Here is a 27,834-nt window from a genome sequence, read left to right as displayed (position 1 = left end):
CTAAGAGACATGGAAATGAGGAGAGATTTGGTTGGAGCTAAGAAAACTGTAGGATTTCCAGGAGATTAATCTCTGGAATGCCTCCTATGCTTCTTTTAATCCCTTGTGTACTTAGTACAGGGCTTGGCACATAGTAGTTGTTCATTAAATACCATTAATTGATTGATAAATGGGTTTGCAAGGGAAGTATCCCTCCAGGTAACACATCCACTTTCTCCTTCCTGACTCAATTCACCTTTTAGGCGTCTTTCTAGAGTGGCTTCTTCTAACATCAGGCCATCCAGGTACTCTGTCAAGCTACGATGTTTTTTCTCATTCATAATAAGAATTGTGGTATTTAAGTGCTTACACTGCACTAAGCACTGAGGTAGATACAAGATAATCGGGTTGGACACAACCCATGTTCGAGACGGGGCTCACAGTCTTAATCCCCATTTTACAGATGAGGTAGCTGAAGCATGGAGAAGTTAAATGACTTATCCAAGGTCATACAGAAGACAAGTGGCAGAACCAGAATTAGGACCCTGGTCCTTCTGACTCCCAGGCCTGTGCTCTCTCCACTAGGCCACACTGCTTCTCTATATTCATCTATAGTAATGTCTGTCTTCCCCTGAAGATTGTAAGCTCATTGTGGGTAAGGATCATGGCTGCCAACTCTGTCACAGTGTATTCTCCCAAGTGCTTAGTACAATGCTTTGCACGCACAACAAGTGCTCAATAAATAACACTGATTGATTGATTCTTCCCCCTCGCCCTGATTACTTGGTAATGCCTCTGCAAAGGTGTATGTTTCTGTCACATGGTTTTTCACTCCATTAATTTATTTGTTGTGTTATATCTCCAGTAGATAATATGTTCCCTAAAAGCAGGGACCTGCTCCTACTTCCTTTCAAATTTCCCAATTGCTCTTCACACAGGAAGCGCTCTAAACATGTGGGTACTAGCTGTGAGTGAGGAATTACTGATAATTTCAGTCTATAGGGTTGTCTGTCACCTGCCACCGGCACTAAAATCACTACTAAGTTTAACTGAAGAGTCTGCCCACATTGCTAGTGTAACTCTGAATTCCTAAGGGACACTAAGGCGGCTCATCTCTTTCTTGACTTACAGAGTTGTTAGCACTCGGGAAGTCTTGTTTTCTCCTTTTTACCTGCATTTGAAAACTCCCCAAAGGGCCCTGTCAGAACATTTTGACACTGTCATTGTCAGAAAAATAAAACATGACTTTTTAAGGAAGGTATTGTACTTTAGAAGTCAGCTGTACCTGAACAGGGGAGAGAACATGATCAAAAGTTATCTTAACCCCGGAGTCTCGGGGCATTTATTTCATGTGGCTCTTCAGACTTCATGAGAACTTCTGACCACTGTAGACTCGGATGATTCTAGGATTCTTATCACACGGGTAGGAAATACGAACTTTAAACAGGGTTGCACTTTTTCTTGTGCTTTTAACTTATTCTCTGGTTTTTCATGTTGACCCCGATGATGGAGGCCAAAGGACTTTTCAAACTTATAAGCTAATGAAGCTGTTCATGACCCAGGAGGTGCGATAAAAAAGTAAAAAATTAAATTTTCTTGGAAAATCTTCGGGGTAGCCATCAGATCAGTTCATCAGTCCAAAATAAAGTAATAATGAATTAAAGGGTTGCCTAATTCACAGAAGAAAGCCACCATCCCCTCTTATCTTCCTAACAATCTAACATTATGTTTTCACACAAAACAGTTGATGAGAACAGCTTGGTCTAGTCGATAGAGCATGAGCCTGCGACATGTGCGACTTGGCTGTGTCCAACCTGATTACCTTGTATCTACTGCAGCGCTTAGAAAAGTGGCTGGCACCTAGTGAACGCAATACAAATACCATAAAAAAATAGTAGTTGATGAGATTCAATTGGAAATATTGTCCATATATTCTTTCCTTCAACTTCAAAACAATACAAGTAGCAATGAAAAACACCTGGCTAATAGTTTCTTCTAAGCGCTGAAGTTATAAAAAAGGACAAACCTTTCTAAAGGGGTGAACGAAAGATCCTAGTCTGTTGAAAAACAGATGGATTTTTGGTGACCCAGCTGTGCTGTTTTGAAGCTAACTTTACTCCCCTAAACCAAAGACGGTAGATGGGACAAGCAGACAGCACAAGTACAAAACTATTAAGACGCCCTTTTTTTATCAAGGCTAAGATGCTGCATTCCTCTGGGGAGAGCCCAGCTGATAGGTTATCTTTGTTGATACACATATTCACCAGTTGAGACCTGAGGGATATGGGGGTAGGCAAGTGGATGCTATGGGCCTGTGAGAAAAGCTACCCATGTCGATAACACTGGGCAGATTTCAGCACAGGTAGCGTAGGCGTTCGTTCTCGCGGCTTTCTAGCCGGAACATTTCCCCGGCAATTTTCTGACAGGCAGCCTGCAGAATCCCAGTGCTGCTGATTTTTGGCTGGCAGCTCTGGGAGGCCAGTCCTCATTGTGCATTATGTTGGACAAGTAATTGCTTAAGGTTTCCTGTCCTGCTATTTCTTCCCGGAAGAATCTTTGATTCTGAAACAGCGAAGGTCCCCCCCCCGCCCCCCCCGTGGCAATAAGGTTTCCATCTCCGGGGAATTTTTATGGGTATGTCGGACCCCAGCAAAGAAATCGCCTCCCGTGAAGCCAGGCCAACTGATCAACCAATCAATCGATGTACTTATCGAATGCTCGCTGTGTGCAGAGCACTGTACTAAGCACTTGGGCGCTTCTCTCCAATCTAGCTTTTCTCTCTAGGCATGAAGAGCATGTGTTATGGTCCAGCAAGGTGATATTAGGGTTGAAATAGAGGAGGACATGAAGAGCATGTGTTATGGTCCTTCAAGGTGATATCAGGGTTGAAATAGAGGAGGATCGTGGGTCTGGGAGTGGGGAAAAAAGGGAGAAGGAAAAAAGAGGAAAGAATGGGAGAGAGAAAGGAACTTTTGAAATTCACTGGGATCTCTTCTCCAGAAAGCACAACGCCTGATGATATGCTAAGGAAACTTTTGTTCTCCACACAGTGGGACCTCTCTTCCACTTACATCACTTTGGTGTGGAACCCAAATCTACAGATAGTCAGCTATTCCTTTTTTTAAAAAAATATGCTATTTGTTAAGCATTTAGTATGTGCCAGGCATTGTACTAAGCATTGGAGTAAATAAAAGAGAATCAGGTTGATTACCATCTCTGTTCCACACGGGGCTCTCAATCGTAATCTTCATTTTACAGATGAGGTAACTGAGGCACAGAGAAGTTAGGTGGCTTGCCCAAGATCACACAGCAGACATGTGGAGGAGCCAGAATTAGAACTCAGGTCCTCATACTCCTAGTCATGTGCTTTTTCCACTAGGCCTTGTGCATATTTTCATTCTGGACACCCTTATTCAGGATATCAACCCCTACAGACACAGGATATTATTCTCCTATAGACAGCTCCACTGTGAGCTATCTTCCTTACCCCTGAATTCCAGGTCATAAATCGATCAATCAATCACTGGTATTTACTGATTGCTTAAATTGTTCAGCGCTCTTAGCCCTGAAGAAGCTTACATTCTAGGACATTTCCCCAGTCCTGAAACAAATTTCCTACCTTAGGAGGTTCCCCAAAGGCAGAGAACATGTCTACCAACTCTGCTGTATTATACTCTTCCAAGCGCTTAGTACAGTGCCTTGCACATGGTAAGCAATCAATAAATATCTCTGACTGATTTACGAACAATGACCTTGTCATGTGTTGAAATTCTTTAAGAAAATTGGATAAGCCGCCGAGGGAACTTGCCACCACATCCATTAACTAAGTCCTTTTTTTTTTTTAATGGTATTCGTTAAGTGGTTACTTTATGATGGGTAGTGTTCTAAATGCTGGGCTAGTTACAGGTTAATCAGGTCAGACACAGTTCCTGTCCCACACAGGGTCCAGAGTCTAAGTAGGGAGGGAGAGTAGATATTGGATCCCCATTTTACAGTTGAGGATAAAGAGGCACAGAAAAGTTAAGTGACTTGCCCAGTGCCAGACAACAGGCAAGTGGCCAGCCAGGACTGGAATCCATTTCCATCCATTTCCTCTGACTCCTATGCAGGGGCTTTTTCCCCAAGGCCATACTGCTTCTCATGAAGCAGCTTCTTTCCTTCCTGTGCATTCTCTCTCTCTCTCTCTCTCTGTGTCTCCCTCTCCTTCTCTATAATAATGCTGGTATTTGTTAAGCACTTACTATGCGCAGACCACTGTTCTAAGCGCTGGGGGAAATACAGGGTCATCAGGTTGTCTCACATGAGGCTCACAGTTAATCCCCATTTTACAGATGTGAGGCAACTGAGGCACAGAGAAGTGAAGTGACTTGCCCACAGTCGCACAGCTGACAAGAGGCAGAGCCGGGCTTCGAACCCATGACCTCTGACTCCCAAGCCCGGGCTCTTTCCACTGAACCACGCTGCATCTTCTCTATGTCTCTCTCTTCTCCCGACCCTGCCTCTGTGCCAGATGGTTTCTCATCTTCTAGAACTCTCATTCTAGGGGCAAATCTACCTCAACATAACTGGTGCTACTTCCTCTTTCCTACACATATTTCCAAACACACACACTCTCTCTTTCTCCTTAGCTAAAACGTACTAGAAAATTCACCAGTCCAGGGCACATGACCATCCTAATCACAATGCTAATTCACCGGGAGTCAAATCTTCACTCCTCTTCTGCTGAGTGTCTCCTGGAGCATCATGGATTCCCTACGACAAGCCCCTACCCCCATCCTCCCCCGTCCCAAGAATTCTCCACTTTTGGGCAACCCCATGCCCCAGAACACCCCCTGATCACGCCTCTCATATCATATCCTCTTCCCATGGACAATCATTTTTTAAAAAATATCATACTTGTTAAGCACTTACTATGTGTCAAGCACTGTTTAAGCTCTGGGGTAGATACGAGATAATCAGGTTAGGCACAGTACCTGTCATTCATTCATTCAATTATATTTATTGAGCTTTTACTGTGTGCAGAGCACTGTACTAAGAGCTTGGAAAGTACAATACAGCAATAAAGAGAGACAATCCCTGCCCAAAACAAAGTCCCACACAGGGCTCAGAGTCTAAATCAGAGGGAGGAGGATTTAATCCCCATTTTACAGATGAGGTTATGGAGGCACAGAGAAGTTAAATGACTTGCCCAAAGTCATCCAGCAGACAGATGGTGGAGCCAGAATGAGAACCCAGGTCCTTTGACTCCCAGGCCTGTGCTCTTTCCACTAGGCTACACCGTTTGCCCTTTGTCCCTCATCTTACAAGCCTCCCGCACCTACCTGAATTGTACTTTCCGAGAGCTTAGTACGATGTTCTGCACACAGTAAGTGCTCAATAAATATGAATGAATGAATGAATGAATGAATGAATGGATACCTGAACGATTCATTCCTTGACCCAAAAACTCCTACAGGATTCATAATTCCTATCTGAAGATTACCCCCTCCAAGCCTGAGTCAAAATTCAGCTTCTAAGATATGGTCTCCCTCCTCTGAATGTGTCCTCTTCCTCTCCTTCCTCTTCCACCCTGCTCCTGGGATCCCAATCCCAAATTAGATTGACCCCATTGGATCCCTAATAATAATAATAATTATGGTATTTTTTTAAGCGCTTACTACGTGCCAAGCACTGCACTAAGCTTTGGGACGGATACAAGGTAATCAGGTTGTCCCACGTGGGGCTCACAGTCTTAACCCCCATTTTTACAGATGAGGTAACTGAGGCACAGAGAAGGTAAGTGGCTTGCCCAAGGTCACCCAGCAGACAAGCGGCGGAGGTGGGATTAGAACCCACAACCTCTGACTCCCAAGCCCGTGCTCTTTCCACTAAGCCACGCTGCTTCTTCCTGGAATTCTGGAAATTCCTACCACTGAATATTGAGGAAGTGGAAAGAGAACCTTAGAATCTAGGAGAATTTTCCTCAGCCTCCTTGCTAGTGACCCACACTGGACTGTGGAAATGGAACATTGCTGAGAAGGTCTGGCTGATGTTAACCTGGTGTTCACCACCCACCGTTCCCTATGGTACCGGCCATCTCATTCCCCCTGGAGTGAATTTTCCTATACCTTCCATTCTTTTCCCTCTCCCATTTCCTTTCCTTTCCCTTTTGCATATCCTCCTTGGAACCCATGATTTACCCTGAGACAGCTCGCCTCTGTAGTTCCTCAGGTCAGCTAATCACAAGATGCTAAGGTGGAAGGAAGTCCCACGTCACTTCCTCTCCGAGTTACTGCATCTCCTATGTTCATTTTGGCAAATTCATGGGGGAAGTAGGCCCCCCCTTCCCTAGTCCTGACACCTTCCCAGGTCCCGTGGCTTTACTGGTCTCTTTCCCCACACCTTAAACTCACCCTCATATCTCTCCAGTCCCCTCACCCCTACCCCTGATTTATATCTTTTCCTTCAACTTTTATTTATTTTTCTGTAGGTAAATGATTCTGGGTCCCTCGAGGATCTTTCTGCCACTTCCACCCTCATGACCACCCCAGTTCCTTCTTGGGCTGGTGGGTCACTACATTCCAGGGGGGCAAAACTGGGGGCCCCAGGGCCTGGATCAGGCGTGATCCAAGGGATGGGGTGGGGAGCAAGTGGCAACAGTGGATGAGAAGGAGCGGGAAGTTGGGGGAGCAGGTTTGAGGTTCTCCACTCTCCCATACTCCCTGTGTTCTTTCTCCCCAACCACCGCAGCCCCCTCTCCCGCCCCCACTCAAGCCCACCCTTGTCCGCTGATGATTCCCCCAGCTCTGTAACTCTAGAAGGCAGGAAACTGGGCAGCTGCAGGGGCAGAAACAGCAGGGGCTATAGTGAAGTTCCTGATGGACCCAGCGGCATAATCCAAGTTAAAAGAAGACATCTAGAATAGAGGTGGGCGAAAGGAACTGGGGAGGTGGGGGATGAGTCCAGGGAGCAGGGAGGAAAGCCGTGGACCCCGGCAAGGGAGTGGCGGAGGTTGGAGCTAGGACTACGTACCTCAGAGAGGGCGGGACTAGCTTTCAGTAGCTGGTCGGGAAAGAGGTCGTGTACATTACTTCTAGGGTTCCTAGAGCAATGAAATTTGCTGCTCTGATGTGTAACTCCCTGCGGAATTTAGAGACGGTGAATCACCGCCTGAATTTTTTCAACAGTTTCCGGTCACCTCCCTTTTTTCCCTGTCTGGATGCATTTCCGGGCCTTGCCTGCATATGGTTCCCGGGAAGAATTTGTCGATTGATAGGTGATGGTCTGAAAAGGGAACACCGGGAACAGGTAATTCAGTCAATCCAGAGATCTTCCGTAGGGCTCTGGCTTTGGGCCCGTTCCTTGGGGGCAGAAGACACGACCTAATTTGACATGAAGATCAACCTCGAATTACCAAACAGGGAACTTGAGGAAGGTATTATATTAACAACATTCTATTCTTTAATAATAATGATAGTATTAAGCGCTTACTGTGTATCAAGCACTGCTGTAAACACTGGAGTAGATACAAACTAATCAGGTTGGACACAGTCCCTGACCCCACATGGGGTTTACATTCTTAATCCCCATTTTACAGATGAGGTTACTGAGGCACGGAGAAATTAAGTGACTTGCCCTTGGTCACAGAGCAGACAAATGGTGGAGCCGGTATTAGAGCCCAGGTCCTTCTGATTCACAGGCCCACGCCGTATCCGCTAGGCCAAAGATCGAAAGGCCCTTGCCATTTTGGGGAGTTGGTACGCTAACTGATGCTCATGAATATGTACCAGGAACGCAGTCCTTTAAGATTTCTGTTCAATTGGCACTCTCCAAGATCCAGAGCCCAAGTCTGTCATCCACTTTTCCCTTCCTGCCAAAGAGTCTGGCTGCCTGATTTTCACCAGCCGAGGAGGCCAAAGTGTCCATATCTACAGCCTCTCTCGAGAACTCTGGGCAGAAAGGCAAATCAGCTATCTTCCCCAGCCCCTGGGACCTCAGAGGCCTGCTTTAAAGTTCGAAGGCCATTCCTGAGAAAGCAGAGAAAGCATCTGGCAAGTTCATGACCAAAGCCGAGCCGCTGAAGGCCACCATCTTTCGGGGAAAAATGATAAGCAGATTACTGGGTCGCTAATACAGAGGTAGGCGTGGAGCCAACCAGCTGCCTCTCTCTCTTTCCCACTTTCCTGCATCAAAAGCCAAAGCCTGACTTCTACTTCCTTCATTAAACACAATTAGGTAGGTAGACAGCATATCCGTTTTCCCTTGCCATCCTAGGAGAACAGACGTAACCTAACCAAAGGTAAGACAGAGGTTCAATCTGGTTGCTCCTCGGACATGCCGAAGTCTCCCGCAAACCCCCCCTTCTGTCTAGAATCGAGCGTCTCGGCAGCGGGAGAACGGGAAATCTCGCGGACCGACTCGAGGCCTCACAACGAACCCGGCTGGTGAGCACTCACCTGAGCACATGCGTGGATCCATTGATGGTGGTGGTCGAACAGGGCACGGTCTGCCCCAGGATGGAAGGCCTTCGGTATCGCTCATCGCCACAGCACAAAATGATGAGGAAGGCACGTCTGAAAGACTTATTCAGGAAGGCATACAGGAAGGGGTTCAACCCCGAATTGATGTAGCCCAGCCAGAGGAAAGCGGTCCACAGCTGCTCGGGGACAGTGTAGTTTATGAACGGGTCCACGATGTTGGTGATGAAGAAGGGGGCCCAGCAGAGGCAGAAGCAACCCATGATGATGCACAAGGTCTTGGCGGCTTTGGTCTCGGTCTTCATGCGGTGGGTGCTGTGCTGGTCGGGGTGCTGGGGCCTGCTGTCCAAGGGGGCCCCTGCCCGCTGGAGGATCCTGATCTGGTGGGCGTGTTCCTTGGCGGTGATGTAGATCCGGTAGTAAGCCAGCACCATCAGGAGGAAGGGGATGTAGAAGGCCACCACCGAGCAGGTGATGGCGTAGGGCTTGTTGACCATGAAAATACAGTACGTGGAGTTGGATTCCTGACTGACCTTCCTCTTTTCTATCTGAAGGAAAAGAGAAGAGGATAACACGTCACCGTCACCACAGTCAGAGAGATGCGGTCGGTTCTCCTGTGACACGGGTGTTGCAGTTTGGGGCAAGTTCACGTTAAGTCAGTCGGTCAGTCATATTTACTGAGTGCTGACCGTGTGCAGAACACTGTACTAATCTCCTGGGAGAGCACAATACGATAAACAGACACATTCCTCCCCTACAAGGGGCTTACAATCTAGAGGAGGAGAAAGCAACACGACCTAGTGGAAAGAGCACGGACCTGGGAGTCAGAAGACCCGACTTGACTCTTGACTCTATTTATCGCCATCGTTCTCATCTGTCCTTCTCCCCCGATCAGACCGTCAGCCCGTCAAACGGCAGCGACCGTCTCTATCTGTTGCCGACTTGTTCGGTCCCAGCGCTTAGTACGGTGCTCTGCGCATAGTAAGTGCTCAATTAATACTATTGAATGAATGAATGACTTTGAATCCTGGTTCTGCCAATTGCCTTGGTGTGACCTTGAGGAAGTCACTTCATTTGGAGAAGGAGCGTGGCTCAGTGGAAAGAGCACGGGCTTTGGAGTCAGGGCTCATGAGTTCGAATCCCAGCTCTGCCACTTGTCAGCTGTGTGACTGTGGGCAAGTCACTTAACCTCTCGGTGCCTCAGTTCCCTCGTCTGTAAAATGGGGATTAAGACTGTGAGCCCCACGTGGGACAACCTGATTCCCCTGTGTCTACCCCAGCGCTTAGAACGGTGCTCGGCACATAGTAAGCGCTTAACAAATACCAACATTATTATTACCTTCTCTGTGCCTCAGTTTCCTCATCTGTTAAGTGGGGATGAAGACCGTGAGCCCCAAGTGGGACAGGGACTGTGTCCAACCCGAATATTTTGTATCTACCCCAGTGCTTAGTACAGTGCCTGCCACTTAGTAAGCGCTGAACAAATACCATAAAAAAGGTTGCATCCAGGTCTTAATTGGTTCTGGGTCTTGCTAGTGTTCAGCTCGTTACCAGTAAACAGAGGCCCGGCATCTGGAGTCCCAAGACGGGTGGGACTGGAAATTAGAGCCGGAATGTTCTGGTACAATTAATGTTACTCGCAGTTCCTTCGGCTTTCGAATAGCTACCCTTCCTCTTCTCTCCCTCCCACTCTCCTTATCCTCAGACTCCTCTCACAACTGCTACCTGGTCCCTGAGGAGGTGGGAACGGGGAGAGGTTCCCTCATTTAAGCCCTGGCACCTTTCTAAGGACAAATTAAGATCCAAATGTATCACATCCTCCGTGGGTTTCATCTGAGATGGGGGGGGGGGGGGGCACGTTCTGGGTCCTGCTGGGATACCCGAGTCAGTCGAAATCCATCAGTCAACCATTAGCGTTTATTCGGTGCTTACTACGTGCCGTTTGGGAGAGTAATAATAATAATAATGTTGGTATTTGTTAAGCGCTTACTATGTGCCGAGCACTGTTCTAAGCGCTGGGGTAGATACGGGGTCATCAGGTTGTCCCCTGTGAGGCTCACAGTTAATCCCCATTTTACAGATGAGGGAACTGAGGCACAGAGAAGTTAAGTGACTTGCCCAAGGTCCCACAGCTGCCAAGTGGCAGAGCCGGGATTCGAACTCATGACCTCTGACTCCCAAGCCCGTGCTCTTTCCACTGAGCCATACACCGTAGTAGAGTTGGTAGACATCTTTCTTGCCCACAAGGAGCTTCAAGTCTAGAGGGTAGACATGAGAAGCAGCATGGCTCTGTGGAAAGAGACCGGGCTTGGGAGTCAGAGATCACGGGTTCGAAACCCGACTCTGCCACTTGTCAGCTGTGTGACTGTGGGCAAGTCACTTAACTTCTCTGTGCCTCAGTTACCTCATCTGTCAAATGGGGATTGCCTGTGAGCCTCACGTGGGACAATCTGATTACCTTGTATCTACCCCGGCGCTTAGAATAGTGCTCTGCCCATAGTAAGTGCTTAACCAATACCAACATTATTATGAAATAAGCAAGATATCACGGTAGCCTGAAACCACTGATTTCCCAAACCTCGCTACATCCAAAAAACGGGCACAAGACCTTCCTCTTGCTCGCTTTTTAGATCATGTCTTCCAATGCTCCGCTTCCTGCACCCCAAACTTTGATTCCAGGCTCTCTCTTAGCTAGCCCAGCTTCTTTTACCCATTTCACTTATGGGGCTCTCCTGACGATTCCCTTCATTCCACCAAAGAAGTCTCGGTCCTCTATCAATCAGGGACTCCTCCGTCTGCCTCACCCAGCCTGAAACCCCAGCTTTTCCCCAAGCTGTTCCCTATCTCGCTCCACCTCTAAACCACCTGGCTACCTTCTTCCCAGTTTTCAGACTCACTTTAATCCCCACCTCTTTCCAAGAGACTTCCCTTGCCAACGGAAACTGGGATCCTAACAAGCGGTCCACGGTCTCCGAAAACTCCAGCTTCCACAGGATATGAAGGCAAGAAAAGAGGTGGGTGGAGGCTATCCTCTTTAATTTACGTCTAACTCCATAGCTTTTCTGTGACAAATTCCTTGAAAGCAGGGGCTCTCTTCTTGGCCCTGGAGATTTGTTAGCAGTCCAGGTCCTTGTGCAGAAGGGCTTTAGAATAAATTGCACTGGATGACGATGGAAATGTCGAAGCTACTCTGGGGTCCCATCTTAATTCTACTCGATAAAATATCTTTTCTAATTTGAAGGGATGTAACTTTCAACTCTCTCCACCCACAGTCCCTGCTTCAATTTGCCCTGTCTTTGTCTGATTTTCCCACTCTTGATTCCATGTTTTCTCTCACATCACTCTTGGAACATCCTCCCCCACATAGCACTCCCCCTCTCCTTTAAAGACAAAGTCATCTTGAAAACCCAAATTTTGTTATATTCTTCCAAACTCTTAGTACAGTGCTCTGTACATAGTAAGTGCTTAATTTATTGATTTTCAAACACTTTCAGATACTAAAAAAAAATGAGCAACACACTTCCCAAGGGTTTGACTACATACCATTGATTAATTGATTGATTTTCAAACACTATCAGATTCAAAGAAACAGCAATGCTTCTCCCTGCTTCCAAAGGATTTGAATTTTTTCTTGGTGCTGCTTGGCCCAAGGATAGCTTTCCAACCAGACCACGGCCCTGCGGTTACTTCTCTGCGACTCCCAGGAAGTCATGCTGTTTACATTATTTTTCCCATTTGAATTACCATCCCTTCCATTCTGCTCTCCTGCCACCCAAGTATTAAACAAATATCCAGTTTAAGGAGGCCACGGATGGGCCTCCCGGATAGCAGATACCCATGATATCAAACACAACACCACAAAATGATGTCGTATACACACTGGCCTAATGGAAAGAGCACAGGGCTTGGGAGCTGGAGAACGTGGGTTCTAATCCCGACTCTGCCTCGGGTCTGCTGTGTGACCTTGGGGAAGTCACTTTGCTTCTCCGGGCCGTAGTTACCTTATCTGTAAAATGGGGATTCATTACCTTATCCCTCTTCTTTTTAGATTAGTAGCCCCCTTTGAAACAAGGACTGTTCCAGACTGATAAACTTGTATCTAGTACTTAGACCAGTGCTTGATGCGTATTAAGTGCTTAACAAATGCCACTGTTATTATTAGTCTGGCCAAGGCAACTTTCACCTACAACATTTTTCTGGGGACATTTCTGACACTGACTCCCAACGGTTAAGTTTACTTCCTAGGCCCCTAGCAACATGGACACTGTTTCTTGAGCCATGGAACTCAGTGGCAACAGCCGAGAGGGAAAGTGGCTGAGTAGCTGGGGCCATATTTTTATTGAATGGATACCAAACCAGCTAAAATCAGGATGGTGTGACCAAAATCAGATGAATCCAGGTGGAAGGACAAATTTAGGATGCCTTCAGGTTCTCAAGAGCCATCTGAGAAACTGGCAGAGGTGGTCCGAAGCTACCGTCTACAGGTCTAGAAAGTAAACTCTCACCACTTGCTTAGCCAGAGATGAAGATTAAAAACCATGATGCTGAGAGGCACCAACCCAGTGGGAGTTTCCTTCTCAAACTCACCAACCAATAAAAGTCAGAGTTCAATTTTCTGAGCCTCAGCGAAAGCAGCTCCCATAGGGTCCCTTATAAGCTGCTTGGGGGCAGAATCTTGTCTTGAGCTTCTGTTTTGCTCTCCCAAGTCTAGTGCATTGCCCTTAATAAATGCAACGAATACCAGCTCCAGGCTTCCTTGTAGGTTTGGCCGACAATCCCTTCTCTCCCTCTACATCGCAGCCCGCACACTCTGCTCCTCTGGTGCTCACCTTCTCACCGTGCCTCTTTCTCGCCTGCCCCGCCGTCGACCCCTGGCCCATGGCCTACCTCTGGCCTGGAACGCCCTCCCTCCTCCAATTCTCCAATCACACTTCCCCCCTTCAAAGCCCTACTAAAGGCTCACCTCCTCCAGGAGGCCCTCCCAGACTAAGCCCCCCTTTTTCTCATCTCCCTCTCTCCTCTGCGTCACCGACGGTATGGGCAGGGGTTGTCTCTCTTTACTGCTGAATTTTACTTTCAAAGATATTAGTACAGTGCTCTGCACACAGTAAGCACTCAATAAATATGATTGAATTGAATTGACCAATTCCACCAGTTCCCTCCCTCTCTACTCCTGCTCCCAAGGCTTCCTCTATCTGGGGTAGGAATGTCCTCTATTCCAATTATCTTTCAGCTTTGATGAAGTGTTGGTGGGTCATTGAGTGGAAGGGGTGGGTAGGAAGGCAGGAAGAAAGAATGGAGTTTAGAAGGAGAGGTGGAGCATGAATTGTGACAAAGGAAGGTGGGAAATCCCAAACACTTCTAACTGTGAATGAACACTGTCTTCTTCCAACTGTCAGTGCATGGTGTTGCAATTTATCTATGGTACACCCATCAAAAGCCAGCTGATACTAATCTCCAGAACAGCCAGAGATTTAATAGTGCCATTGCCATTTTATTGCCATTATTCTTGTTTTATTGCCATTGTTCTCGTCTGCCCGTCTCCCCCGATTAGACCGTGCGCCCGTCAGAGGGCAGGGACTGTCTCTATCTGTTGCCGACTTGTACATTCCAAGCGCTTAGTACAGTGCTCTGCACAAAGTAAGCGCTCAATAAATGCTATTTAATGCATGAATGAATATTGGGGAAAAACGGGTAACTGAATCCTCCCCTCATCTGTGTTTATCAAGAGGATTTTTCTCCTCGACACAAAAGAGACCAAGTCTTAGCCTTATGGGATTTCTCCTTGCTCACACCTCTCCCTCTCTCCCCTTCTCTTCACCTCCATCTCTTCCCCCCTCTCAATTGGCAAAGACCACCACCCTTGCGAGAGCTAATCATTCTCTGGTGCTCAAGTTATGCATGGAGCCAGTACTCAGTGACTATTTACTTAATAATAATAATTACTGTACTTGTTAAGCACTTACTATGTGTGAGGCACTGTCCTAAGCACTGGGGTGGGTACAAGCAAATTGGGTTGGACACAGTCCCTGGCCCACGTGGGGTTCACAGTCTCAATACCCATTTTATAGATGAGGGAGCTGAGGCCCAGAGAAGTGAAGTGACATGCCCAGTGTCACACAGCAGGTAAGTGGCAGAGCTGGGATTAGAACCCAAGACCATCTGATTCCCAGGTCCATGCTCGATCCAGCAGTGTATGTCTTTGCCTCTGCTTTTCTTCCCTTTCCACCCTCCCCACTCTTCTCCCTGCCACTCTGAAAATCCTTATATAACGTGACAGCTACCGGACAGATTGAAAGCAAAAGGTGACAACTGCCTTGTGACCTGCAAGCTCTCTTGCTCTGTTTCACTTCCTGCAATAGATCAATTAATGGTATTTATTGGGTGCCGAGTGTGTCCCGAGCTCTGTACTAAGTGTTGGGAGAGTACAATACAACAGAATTAGTGGATGTGTACTTTACCCAATAGGAGCTTACAACCTAAAGGAGACGACGTACGATAAAATAAATTACAGCTACGTACCTAAGTGCTGTGGGGCTGAGAGTGTGGGGGATACCTAGCGCTTCAAGGGTATCGATCCAAGTGAAAGGGTGACATAGAAGGGAGAAAGGAGTAGGAGAAATAAGGGCTTAGGTGGGGAAGGAGGAGATCCGATGTTAATAAGGCTTTGCAATTGGGGAGAGTTGAGGAGTTTGAAGTTGGTGGTGTGTTGGATATCAAGGGGGAGCGATTCCAAGCCAGAGGAAGGATATCCACAGTTGGTCGGTGACAAGATGGAAGAGACTGAGTTACAGTGAGTACGTTGGCTTTAGAGGAGTAAAGGGTGCGGGCTGGTTTAGTAGTAAGAAGTCAGTGAGGTAACTGAGTGCTTTAAAGTCGAAACCCAGTTTGTTGAGATTCCTTTGTCTTGTGTTTACCTGTCGCGAGGCAGCAGAATCGCTAGCCTTCTACTCGAATACTCAGTGACGCCGCTCGAAAAATAACACCGGTCCAGAGTTGTACCTTCCTTAGCGTTTCTTTCATTTATTTATTTAGAATTAGCGATTCAAAAAGGGTCGTCCCCTTATGCCCCTGAAATTTGAAACGGTACTCACCAAATCGATTATTCCAATGCTATTCCAGCCTTGCATGATTGGGAGAAAGGATATAAAGGTGGGGATTACCCAGCATCCTCCGAGCATCAGGGCGATGCGCAGTGGAGTCATTTTGTTCCTGTAGACCAGAGGTTGGCAGCAGATAGCATAGTACCTAGGTGGCAAGGAGGGCCAGAAAAGAGGGAAAAAAAAAGATCGTGACATTTTATCCAATGACTGGACCCCATCATGAATGTGCTTTTTAACTGCTAAGAACGATGTTCACCATTAAAGCCCGGCAAGTACACGATCCTTTCTTAGAACACTGGGCTAATTTTCTTTTGAAGAGCTAGACAGTCCATCACAGATCACATTCTTGAAAATGTCGTATCTAGTAAAGATTTCCATCTTTGAATGACCCTGACTTCTCATTTTTCCACCTGCTCCTTTCTTTTCTTTCCTCAATCCACAAAACCGGTATAACATTTTCAGTTTTGGAAGCTATAGAATGAGGGAGAGGCTGGTAGGAAGCCACGTAAGAATCTTCAGGGCTCCTCTGTGGGAGGGAGAAAAATGCAGACATAATGACTCAAGAAGACTCTACTCTGTGTCCTCCCAAAGAAGGAGGGGAGAAAAGCCTTCTTAGAAATTCCCTCCCCTTCATTCTCCTGGCTGGACCACGTACGAGAAGCAGCGTGACCTAGTGGATAGGGCATGGGCCTGGGAGTCAGAAGGATCTGGGTTCTCATCGCTTATCTGCTCTGTGATCTTGGGCAAATCCCCTGACTCCTCTGAGCCTCAGTCTCCTCATCTGTACAATGGGGATTAAGACTGTGAGCCCCACGTGGGACAGGGACTGTGTCCAACCCAATTTGCTTGTACCCGCCCCAGTGTTTAGGACAGTGCCTCATTAACAGTGCCTGGTACATTGTAAGTGCTTAACAAATACCATTAAAAAACCCCACCAACAACAAAAAATCACTACTCTGCCAGAATTGCCATCCCTGGTATGTCCCAAGCTACAACATTCACCGTCCTAGGGAACAGGGGGACACAATTCTTCCCTTACCCCAGCCCGGACAAGCGTGAAGACTGCTGGATTGTCCTTACTTGATTTTAGGACTGCCTCAGGGAGAACTGGGCGGACTAGATGGAAAGCTTTGATTAAAATATTTTACATACACAGAGCTAATTAATTTATTCTCCAAACACATAAGTGAGCTAAGTAGGTGGCAGCTATTATCAGTTCCTTTCTACCCAGAGGAGTAAAGGTACTTGAATAGAGAAGTAATCTGTTCCAGATGGCCTCAAGAGCCAGGAATTGAATTCTTTTTCCAATTGGAGTGCTGGGAGGGAGGCTAGCACATCCCTGAGGGAACGTAATGTGGCCCTCCGGAGGGAAGACTGGGCTGGGAGTCAGAGAAAATCTGTGTATTTTTTTGTGTGTATGTGGTATTTTCATTCATTCATTCATTCATTCATTCAATAGTATTTATTGAGCGCTTACTACGTGAAGAGCACCATACTAAGCGCTTGGAATGTACAATTTGGCAACGGATAGAAGCAATCCCTGCCCAATGACGGGCTTACGGTCTAATTGGGGGAGACAGACTCACAAAAACAAGACAACATTCATTCATTCATTCATTCAATAGTATTTATTGAGCGCTTACTATGTGCAGAGCACTGTACTAAGCGCTTGGGATGAACAAGTCGGCAACAGATAGAGACAGTCCCCGCCGTTTGACGGGCTTACGGTCTAATCGGGGGAGACGGACAGACAAGAACAATGGCACTAAACAGCGTCAAGGGGAAGAACATCTCGTAAAAACCGATGGCAACTAAATAGAATCAAGGCGATGTACAATTCATTAACAAAATAAATAGGGTAACGAAAATATATACAGTCGAGCGGACGAGTACAGTGCTGTGGAGATGGGAAGGGAGAGGTGGAGGAGCAGAGGGAAAAGGGGAAAATGAGGCTTTAGCTGCGGAGAGGTAAAGGGAGGATGGCGGAGGGAGTAGAGGGGGAAGAGGAGCTCAGTCTGCGAACGCCTCTTGGAGGAGGTGATTTTTAAGTAAGGTTTTGAAGAGGGAAAGAGAATCAGTTTGGCGGAGGTGAGGAGGGAGGGCGTTCCGGGACCGCGGGAGGACGTGACCCGGGGGTCGACGGCGGGATGGGCGAGACCGAGGGACGGCGAGGAGGTGGGCGGCGGAGGAGTGGAGCGTGCGGGGTGGGAGGTAGAAAGAGAGAAGGGAGGAGAGGTAGGAAGGGGCAAGGTGATGGAGAGCCTCGAAGCCTAGAGTGAGGAGTTTTTGTTTGGAGCGGAGGTCGATAGGCAACCGCTGGAGTTGTTTAAGAAGGGGAGTGACATGCCCAGATCGTTTCTGCGGGAAGATGAGCCGGGCGGCGGAGTGAAGAATAGACCGGAGCGGGGCAAGAGAGGAGGAAGGGAGGTCAGAGAGAAGGCCGACACGGTAGTCTAGCCGGGATATAACGAGAGCCCGTAACAGTAAGGTAGCCGTCTGGGTGGAGAGGAAAGGGCGGATCTTGGCGATATTGTAGAGGTGAAACCGGCAGGTCTCGGTAACGGATAGGATGTGTGGGGTGAACGAGAGGGACGAGTCAAGGATGACACCGAGATTGCGGGCCTGCGGGACGGGAAGGATGGTCGTGCCATCCACGGTGATAGAGAAGTCTGGGAGCGGATCGGGTTTGGGAGGAAAGATGAGGAGCTCAGTCTCGCTCATGTTGAGTTTTAGGTGGCGGGCCGACATCCAGGTGGAGACTTCCCGGAGGCGGGAGGAGATGCGAGCCCGAAGGGAGGGGGAGAGGACGGGGGCGGAGATGTAGATCTGCGTGTCATCTGCGTAGAGATGGTAGTCAAAGCCGTGAGAGCGGATGAGTTCACCGAGGGAGTGAGTGTAAATGGAGAACAGAAGAGGGCCGAGAACTGACCCTTGAGGAACTCCAACAGTTAAAGGATGGGAGGGGGAGGAGGCTCCGGCGTAGGAGACCGAGAATGATCGGCCAGAGAGGTGAGAGGAGAACCGGGAGAGGACAGAGTCCGTGAAGCCAAGGTGAGATAAGGTATGGAGGAGGAGGGGATGGTCGACATAATCACAATAAATAGAATCAAGATAAATAGAATCAAGCTGTCTTTATTGAGAGCTTGCTTTGAATAGCAACACAGGCCTGGGAGTCAGAAGGACCTGAGTTCTAAATCAGACTCTTACCACTTGTCTGCTGTGTGACAGGCTCTTACTATGTGACAGGAACTGTACTAAGCGCTGGGGGAAGACACAAGCTAATCAGGTGGGACACAGTTTCTGTCCCACATGGGGCTCACAGTCTTAATCCCCATTTTACAGATGAGGCACAGAGAAGTTAAATGACTTGCCCAAGGTCACATAGCAGATGCGTGGCAGAGCTGGGTTTAGAACCCAGGTCCTTCTGATTCCCAGGCCCCCGATCTGTCCAATGTATATGCCGTGGATCTGCCGGCACTAAGTGACTTTCCTGAAGGAAAAGGCGGTAGAGTAGTCTCTCAGTGTCTCAGTTATTCTGCAAGTAAAATGGGGAGTAGGATGTTTTCAAAAATATCCACAAATATCCATGGGGGACAGATTTGCTTTGTACAAATATTACAGGAAAAGATTCAGATGTTCTAACAGGATGCTGAAACAAATGCTTCCATAATGTAATTTTAAAAAAAAGCAACAGGGCTGTATAAGCACGAAAATTGCGAGAGTGTTGTAAATCTATCTAAACTATGAGCCCCACACGGGACAGGGACTATATCTGGCCTGATTAGCTTTTGTCTACCCCAGTGCTTAGAACGATACTTGATACATAGTAAACGCTTGACAAATACCACTAATAAGACCCCCCAAAACCCCTTCTATGCCTCTCAGTGTTAATCAGGCCCGAATCTGAATTCAGTGCCCAGTTTGGGGCCTTGGGGTTTGGACAACAGTGCTGAAAATCTGAGTTCATCAGAAGCAGAGGACAGAGAGGCAATGGTTTTTGTCTGGAGTTCAATCAATCAATGGTATTTTTGAGTGCTTACAATGTGCAGAGCACCTGACTAAGCATGCACAGACTATCTAGGTGAAAGCACGTCCCTATCTCTGATAACGTGCTTGATCCTCTGCCTGAGAAAGGACCAGCTCTTAGGGAGGAGAGAAATCCCCAGAATCCGAATCTTCAGCACCTTCGAGACCTCTTTTAATCCAGAGACTTTTAAAACAGTAAAATGATGCACACATGACACGAGGCAATTCTACCTTGTCTATATTAGCAGAGATGAAGCAGAGATATTTATAAAGTGCTTTTTTTATGCAAAGCACTTCAAAGCACCGCTCCTAAAACTGCATTTTAAAATCTCCTTTAACAAATCAGCCATCAGCATCCCAAACTGGAATCATATGCAAATGAGAGTGTTTTCAATTTGCTTTTAAAAGACTCTGGGGATACAGATTCATTTTGAATAACACTTGGAAGACAGCTCTGTAGCTTAAGCTCACACAACCCTTCCCTCTTCTTCTTCCTCTCCTCCCGCTGCCATCCTTTAAAAACAATCCCACAGCTGAGAAAGAAGAAACTTGGAACAAGAAGACGAAAAAGACAGTGGCTCCTATAAGACAATCTAAACCTACAGCAAACAGCTCTCTCCTGGAAGGATTAACCTGCAGAACAATTGGTCAGTGATATTTGTTGAGCATTTACTGTGTCCAGAGCACTGCAGTGAACACTTGGGAAAGTGCAGTACAACAGACTTGGTGGGCTTTGATCCCTGCCCACAAGGAGTTTACAATCTGGAAACTAGAAACAATCTAGAAACACAGTCCCTGTCTGGACTGTCAACATTCTAGAAACTACTAGTGTCTTGGCATCCCAGCCCCCTGCAGAAATGTCCAGAAGCAGTACTTAATGATAATGTTGGCATTTGTTAAGCGCTTACTATGTACCGAGCACTGTTCTAAGCGCTGGGGTAGATAAAGGGTAATCAGGTTGTCCCACGTGAGGCTCACAGTCTTCATCCCTATTTTACAGGTGAGGTAACTGAGGTTCAGAGAAGTGAAATGACTTGCCCGCAGTCACACAGCTGACAAGTGGCAGATCCACCATTCGAACTCGTGACCCCGGCTCTATCCACTGAGCCACGCTGCTTCTCAGCCATACTTTCTCAGACAATTACTCTCCCCACCTCAAAGCCTTACTGAAGGCCCACCTCCTCCAAGAGGCCCTCCCAGACTAAGCCCTTAATTCCTCTTTTCCCATTCCCTTCTGCCTCACCCCGATTTGCTCCCCTTATTCATCCCACTCCCGTCCCCAAAACACTCACGTACCTACGCATAACTTATTCTTATTGATCTCGGCTTCCCCCTCTAGACTATAATTTCATTGTGGGCAGGGAAATGTGGCTCACTGTAAGCAGGGAATATGTCTACCAACTCTGTTATTTTGTATTCTCCCAAGTGCTCAGTACCTTGCTCTGCACATAGGAAGGGCTCCATAAATACGATTGATTGGCCGAGCCAAGAAGGAACAAGAAAACTGGCAAGTCAACTGCTCTACTGATAGGAAGGGATGTGAATGGGAAAATTACTAAAGAGAACTCATTCTTTAGGGAGTAAACACGTGATTCTCTTCCTTGTTCACTGTACATTTCTCTGCTATTTTAATTGGAGCATTGCTTATTAAATAACTCTCCCTTCCCCCCTTAGAAACTATGATGAAAAGAATAAACTGCCCGTTCATCTTCTTCCTTGTTCAGGTGAAGCTAGGTGGTCTTTCAATCTTATAGACCTCACTTCAATTAAAGTAACACCAAGACCGTGAAGTGGTCGAGAACAGTCACCATCTGGGGCCTAGGATCAGCTACGGCGTTTAAAAACAACAAGAAATGCCGCTGCCGTTAGAAAATTGATCGTTCGGCATGGAGTTGGCACATAATCTCCCAGAGGAAAATCGGGGGAACCTTCCAAAATGAGAGGCGGTGGGTCTAACGGAGAGAGCATAGGACTGTAAGTCAGGAGTCCTGGGTTCTAATCCTGACCTGCGGTGTGACCTGGGGTAAATCGCTTAACTTCTCTGGGTCTTAGTTTCCTCAGCTGCGAAATGGGGATTAAACACCTGCTCTCCCCTCCATCTCTGTAGATTCGGAGTTCCACGTGGGACCAGAACTGTATCCCATCTGGTTTTATTTTATACCCCCACACTTAATACAGAGCTCGGTACAAAGCAAGCACTTAACAAACATAATTATTGTCCCAGTTGGGCACGCAACTAAATCCATTGGACTCTCCCTGGGGTTCCAAGCAACTCATGACATCAACAGCATGTTGTGTTTGCGGGGAAGTTGGGCGGATTCATTTTACCCTTTATCATCTTCAATTTGTTCATAGGGTGCTTCGGGATTTTAAACTTTGTCAACAAATTGTTTGTTGACCGCCTCTGGCACACAATGACTGCTTTCATCAGTATTGATGCAATTTTAGAAGATTTCACCAAGGGTTCCATTCTCCTCTTAAGGGATAATAGCATTTTGCTGGTCAAAACCACTTTTAAAAGGAATGTTGATTTCAGATGAGGAGTCATTGTTCTGAACACTAGTCAGCGTGTGAAGAGCATGACAATCACATCAAAGATGCTGATTTTCTTGGCCATTTTCCCATTCGACAACCCTCCATCTCTAGCTGCGCTCTTTTCTCTCTCACCCTTTATATACAGTATCTTGAAAGGTTTCATAATGTCTTGATGGAGCAGTTATAGGATGGGTATGGTATTTGCTTGCAGGAAGATTAACTTAGCATTTTTAAGCATCGCTTTTGAGGTGAGCAGTGCAATTATCCAGAAAAAAAAAGTGTGCCTTCTTTCTGAATTCAGTCTTTTTCCCCATTTATTTCAGTATTCATTCAATGGTATTTAGCCTGCACCCTGATAAAATGCTAAGTCTCACTTATTCTTCCTCCGTAACATTATTCGGACCCAGCCCTTCCTCTCCTTCTGAATAGCTAGCCACAAGGTCCAAGTCCTTGTCCTATTACAGCTGGACTCTTGTATCCAACCCATACGCACTTATCCCTACGCTTAGCATTCCTGTACACGTGTATATCTTTATTCAATTTTATACATTTATTTATATATACGTCATTTCTTCAGCCATTTCATCCTGATACATCTGTCCCTCTCCCTCCTGTATTTTTATTCCCGCCTCTTGTTTACACTCTTTGTAAATCATTTCTGTCTGTCTCTCCCGCTAAATTGTCACTCCTCGAGAGCAGGGATCACGTGTCTTACTATTGTTGATAATCACGATAGAATTTGTTAAACGTTTCCGTGTGCCGGGCCCTGTACTAAGCACTGGGGTGGATAGGAGCAAATCGAGTTGGACACAGTCCCTGTCCCACGTGGGGCTCCCAGTCTCAATCCCCATTTTACAGGTGAGGCAGGTGAGGCACAGAGAAGCGAAGTGACTGGTCCAAGGTCACACAGCAGACAAGCGGTGGAGGTGGGATTAGAACCCATGACCTATTGTTGCACTCTCCCAAACTCTTAGTACAGTGCTCTACTTACTGCAGATGAAAGTGCACCACGCAAAACACTATCATTCCCCTTCTAGGCTCTAAGCTCGTCATGGGCAGGGAATGTGTCTGAGAATTCTGTGGAATCGTACTCCCTCAAGTGCTTAGTACAGTGCTCTGCACACAGTAAGTACTCAATCATTACCACTGATTGACTACACCATGAAAATCAAAGATGTCTAGTTTTTCCCAATTTCTACAGCTTCCATTTTTCTTGCTATTCTCCTCACATTACAGACCAATACTAGAATTCTGACTTCAGGGTATTTTTTATTTTTTGAGCTAAATTTATAGCATCATAAAATATCATTATATGAGAATTACAGCAAATGCTTCCTTCCAGGAGCAGATTTTTGCCACAGACCTGTGAGAACATTTGAAACTAATTGTCAGCTGCCGCTTAATTTATCTTATGCATCTCTCCGCTTGAGTTTTTTTATTTGTTTCTCTTTCCACCTTGTAAAGCAGCTTAGATGAAGCAGCACCCAATTTTGTTGCCAATTTTTTTTTTAATTTGACCGTCTTCAATATTACTCCCTTGTTTTTTCTCTTACTTTTCACACCATCATTTATTGTGCCACAAAATTCTGTTGTCTCGGCTTCTTCAGAAGTTGGCACAAAAATGACCATAAGGTATCAGATTTTGAAACCGCTTTCCTTGGACTGCATTTAGGAAGTTTTAAAAATTGTCATCAAAAAGGAAAGAGCTCTTTCTGAAAAATTAGGCCTCGAAGAACATAGTTCAGTTTGTACCTGAGAAATCTTCAAATCAACACTCTAAAAACTGATGTGGCTGAAAAGTTTCTCCTGCAACCCAATTCAGTAATACAGTCCATTCCAATGTTTCTCCCCACCTCCTCAGAAACATCCCCTTCCGGGTTTCAGAAGAAGTGAATGGCCGGAACCAGGGGAGGCTGAGAGCTTAGAAAGCAAGAAGGTGTGAAGGCAAAACAGTTTATTAATCTTCAACCAAAGAAGATCAGGGATTCAGATGAACAGAGCTAAATGGGGCTCTGCCAAAATCCGGCAGGGGGTGGCTGCCTCGGCCACATTAGAAGAGTGGTCCTTGTCATCCACCCACTGAGCTCAATCAATCGATTGTATTTATTGAGCACTCCCTGTGTGCAGAGCACTGTATTCAGCGCCTGGGAGAGTACAACACAACAGAATTGTAGACAAGACCCCGACCCCTGCCCACTGTGAGCTTACGGTCTAGAGGGTGCGTTCCCAACTCTGGACGTGTGCAGAAACTAAGTAGGGTGGACCTCTGACCGTGCTCCTGTAAAGAGAAGAGGGGCAGCCGGGGTGCAGAACCTCTAGACTGTAAGCTCACTGTGGGCAAGGAATGTGTCTGTTCTATTGGTACTCTCCCAAGCACTCAGTATAGTGCTCTGCATGCAGTAAGTGCTCAATAAATACATCTGACCGACTGACTAGAGCCATATCAGAGACGGGCAGATGGGGGAACATACAGCCAAGAAGAAAAATGGCTGGAGAAGCCGTTCGTTCCCTGGAAGGGGACCACGGGCGGCTGTGGGAAGGGATAGTTGTGCTTGGCTTTGGGATTTCGATAACCTGAAGTACCAGCTTGCCTCATCCGTGGTAATAGAAAATGGTCCCCTCTGAAGAGCCACTGAGTGGTCCAGATAGCAAGCCGAGAGATGGATACTGTGTCTCCGGTACACATCCCCTCTGAGGTGCTGGCAATGATAACGTGTCATATAATGGCAGGAGGCATTCAAAGAAAGCTGCCTAATACTGAGTTGTTTCTGAATGGAGGAGGCCTGCGGAAGGGAGAAGGGGAATGAGTAATTAATAATCGTTAAATGCGGTATTTGTTAAGCACGCACTGTATTCAGCACTGGGGTAGATCCAAGGTTTTCAGGTGTCCCAACCTGAAGGGTGCGGGACAACAGGTATCGAATCCCCATTTTACCGATGAGAAAACTAGGGCACACAGAAGTTAAGTGACTTGGCCAAGGTCACTGAGCAGACAAGTGACAGAATTGGGGTTAGAACTCATGGGCTATGAATCACTCTTCCTCTCTCCCAAACTAGCAAAATTCTCCAGTTTAGGTTCCCTGATAATAGGGGAGCAAAAGAAATCTGGAGAAAGATCATCGAAAGGTACCCATAAACGGAGCCACAATACGTTTTTAACTTGAAAAGTGCCGAAAATAGACCGCAAGGTCTATAGAGGAATATGCAAATCACATGCAAATATTATGCAAATATGCAGGTGGGTCTCTGCACTATTTCATGCATATGGATGACAACCTGGGAAAATTCTACTTTTCTAGTGACTTTTCTTCCCTCTTTATTCTTTCTCTGAGCTTCCGGGTCAAAGGGAAGCGTGATCAGGCCTCTGTGCAATTCTTCTCACCCAGGTCTTGCAGGCAGAAGGGCTCTCGGGGCTCGACTATTTGATGACTTCGGAGCACTTGTGCAGATTATTTTGTGGTAAGGGGGAACAGAGAGGACCTAAAGACTGCCCAGGGTTCCCATGCCAGCCTTGGGCAGTTTGGGTGAGGAGGGAAAGCCTCTCCCCTTCTAGACTGTGAGCCCGTTGTTGGGTAGGGATCGTCTCTATCTGTTGCCGAATTGTACTGTCCAAGCACTTAGTACAATGCTCTGCACACTGTAAGCGCTCAATAAATGCGACTGAATGGATGACTCCAGTTTTGAGTTGTGTTGGGAGGGAGGAGAGGGAGTCAGAGGTGCCTCAGGGCACAGAGGACCACCATGAGGAAGCAGGGAAGTAGGAGATGCAAGATTCATTAAAGCAGTGTGGCTCAGAGGAAAGAGCCCGGGCTTGGGAGTCAGAGGTCATGAGTTCGAATCTCCCTCTGCCACTTGTCAGCTGTGTGACTGTGGGCAAGTCACTTCACTTCTCTGTGCCTCAGTTACCTCATCTGCAAAATGGGGATTAACTGTGAGCCTCACGTGGGACAACCCGATTACCCTGTATCTACCCCAGCGCTTAGAACAGTGCTCTGCATATAGTAAGCGCTTAACAAATACCAACATTATTATTATTATAGACCTCCCACTAGCTCGTTGTGGGGAGGGCACTTGTCTACCGACTGCACTGTACTTTCCTGAGCACTTAGAACAGTGCTCTGCATATACTAAGGGCTCGATAAATATGATTAACTGATACCCGCATTTCCCTGCCACCTTTTTTCACCCAGTACTGTTTCTCCCCTTTGATCAGCTGGAGCTGCTGAGGGGTTTGTGTGTGTGTGTGTGTGTGTGTGTATGAGAGACATTAGAGGTGAAGCTACGATAGTGAGGTGTTAGGCTGGGCTAGTGTGGCTAATGAGTTCAAAGGTCACCAATGAGCCCGTCTACACTGAATGCACAAAAATATTACCCCTTACTTCCCTGTTGCTTTCGTTACCCGTAGTACTTGGGGCTGCTATCATTTTTCACTTTTAAGGTTATGCGTCTCCCAAGGTATTATTCGAGGACAGTCACCCAATTTCAGATTGGTGCCCACCAAGCTGACCTGTCTCCTGCTGCTGACACTCGACTGTTCTCTGCTATGCTATGGTTTTCGAGGCTTTGCTTCACTGGGCCTCTAAAGCATGGCCTGACCCTCTGGGGTCAAGGTGGTGACTCTGACCTGCTGACAGCTCAGTTCTCCTTTTCCCTGCGCTGCTTGGATCTGGCCTTGGCCGATCCCCCGGGGTGACAGTTGATTTATTTCCTCCTCCGTGGAAGCCGCTCGGCGTGGAAAGCTACAGTCGACTCGGTCGGCTTTCTGAGGCCGTTCCTGTTCTTGGGGTGATCTGACACTGAGGTAGAAAATGGGAATCCCCTGAACACTTTGAGGAGAGCATTCCTTCTGGGTGGGGAGAGGGGAGAGAAGGTCATGATGGAAGAGTGGAAAAATAAGTGTGTCTATTTCTTTTTCTGTCTCTGTTTCTCTCTCTCTCTCTACGTTTTTGTCTCTGCTTCGCTCTGTCTGTGTCCATTCCTTTCTTTCTTCCTCTCTCTGCTTTCCCCACCTTTTCTAAAGAGCTAATATCTGAGAGAGGTCTGTGGAGTCTGAAAGGCCACGGATAGTTGAGGAATTTGTTACCTAATTAGGATCTGTTGAGCAGCTGCGTAGAGCTGCTGGCAGAAATCCAGGTATCAGGCCGACCTCGTCCATCGCAAATTCATCCCCGTAAAGCTTTACGCTTTAACTCTCCTCTCTCCTCCATCTGGCAACGATACCTCTTCATCCTTATCATCTCCCATGCTCACTGCCCTCTTCGGTCGTTTCCGACTTCCTCCTCAAACCTCTGTCCTCCCTCCCTCTCAGCCCCCTACCCATGACCAAGCCCCAGTCTCTTGTCCTTAATGACCTGGCCACGCACTTCATTGATAATATTGAAACCATTAGACTCGATCGCCCTAAAATCTCCCCTGCTCCTCTCCAGTGTACCTCCCTCCTCCTGTCCCTTCTTTGACTCTTCCATCTTTCCCAGCAGAATCTCAAGATCTCCCACCTCTTCGCAAAGTCTACCCTCCCGCCCGCACCTCCGACCCCATCTCTTCACACATTTTCAAAGCACTTGCACCTCACTTCTTCCCTTCTAACCCGATCTTCAACTCTTTACATTTCAGGGACTTCTTCCTACTGCTTTCAAACATGTTTATATATCCCCTATCCTAAAAAAAAACACCCTCCCCTGACCTCATGGCTCCCTTTAGCCCCAGGTCTCTCCTACCATTCTTCTTTAAACTCC

At 47.0% G+C, this 27,834-nt stretch overlaps 1 protein-coding gene across 1 annotated transcript in view; it reads right to left on the bottom strand.

Moving 5' to 3' along the window:
- Nucleotides 1-27,834, bottom strand: part of HTR4 (5-hydroxytryptamine receptor 4) — a 303,493-nt gene that overhangs the window by 77,831 nt on the left and 197,828 nt on the right. The window contains exons 5-6 of the mRNA XM_029052011.2: nucleotides 15,530-15,683; nucleotides 8,415-8,983 (exon numbers count right to left, since the gene is read on the bottom strand). Coding sequence (XP_028907844.1) covers nucleotides 8,415-8,983; nucleotides 15,530-15,683 — 723 coding nt within the window. The remainder of the gene's footprint in view (nucleotides 1-8,414; nucleotides 8,984-15,529; nucleotides 15,684-27,834) is intronic.

The sequence above is a fragment of the Ornithorhynchus anatinus genome, chromosome X1 (genome assembly GCF_004115215.2).
Source record: "Ornithorhynchus anatinus isolate Pmale09 chromosome X1, mOrnAna1.pri.v4, whole genome shotgun sequence".
Classification (NCBI taxonomy): Eukaryota; Metazoa; Chordata; class Mammalia; order Monotremata; family Ornithorhynchidae; genus Ornithorhynchus; species Ornithorhynchus anatinus.
This window is presented reverse-complemented; position numbering and strand designations above follow the sequence as displayed.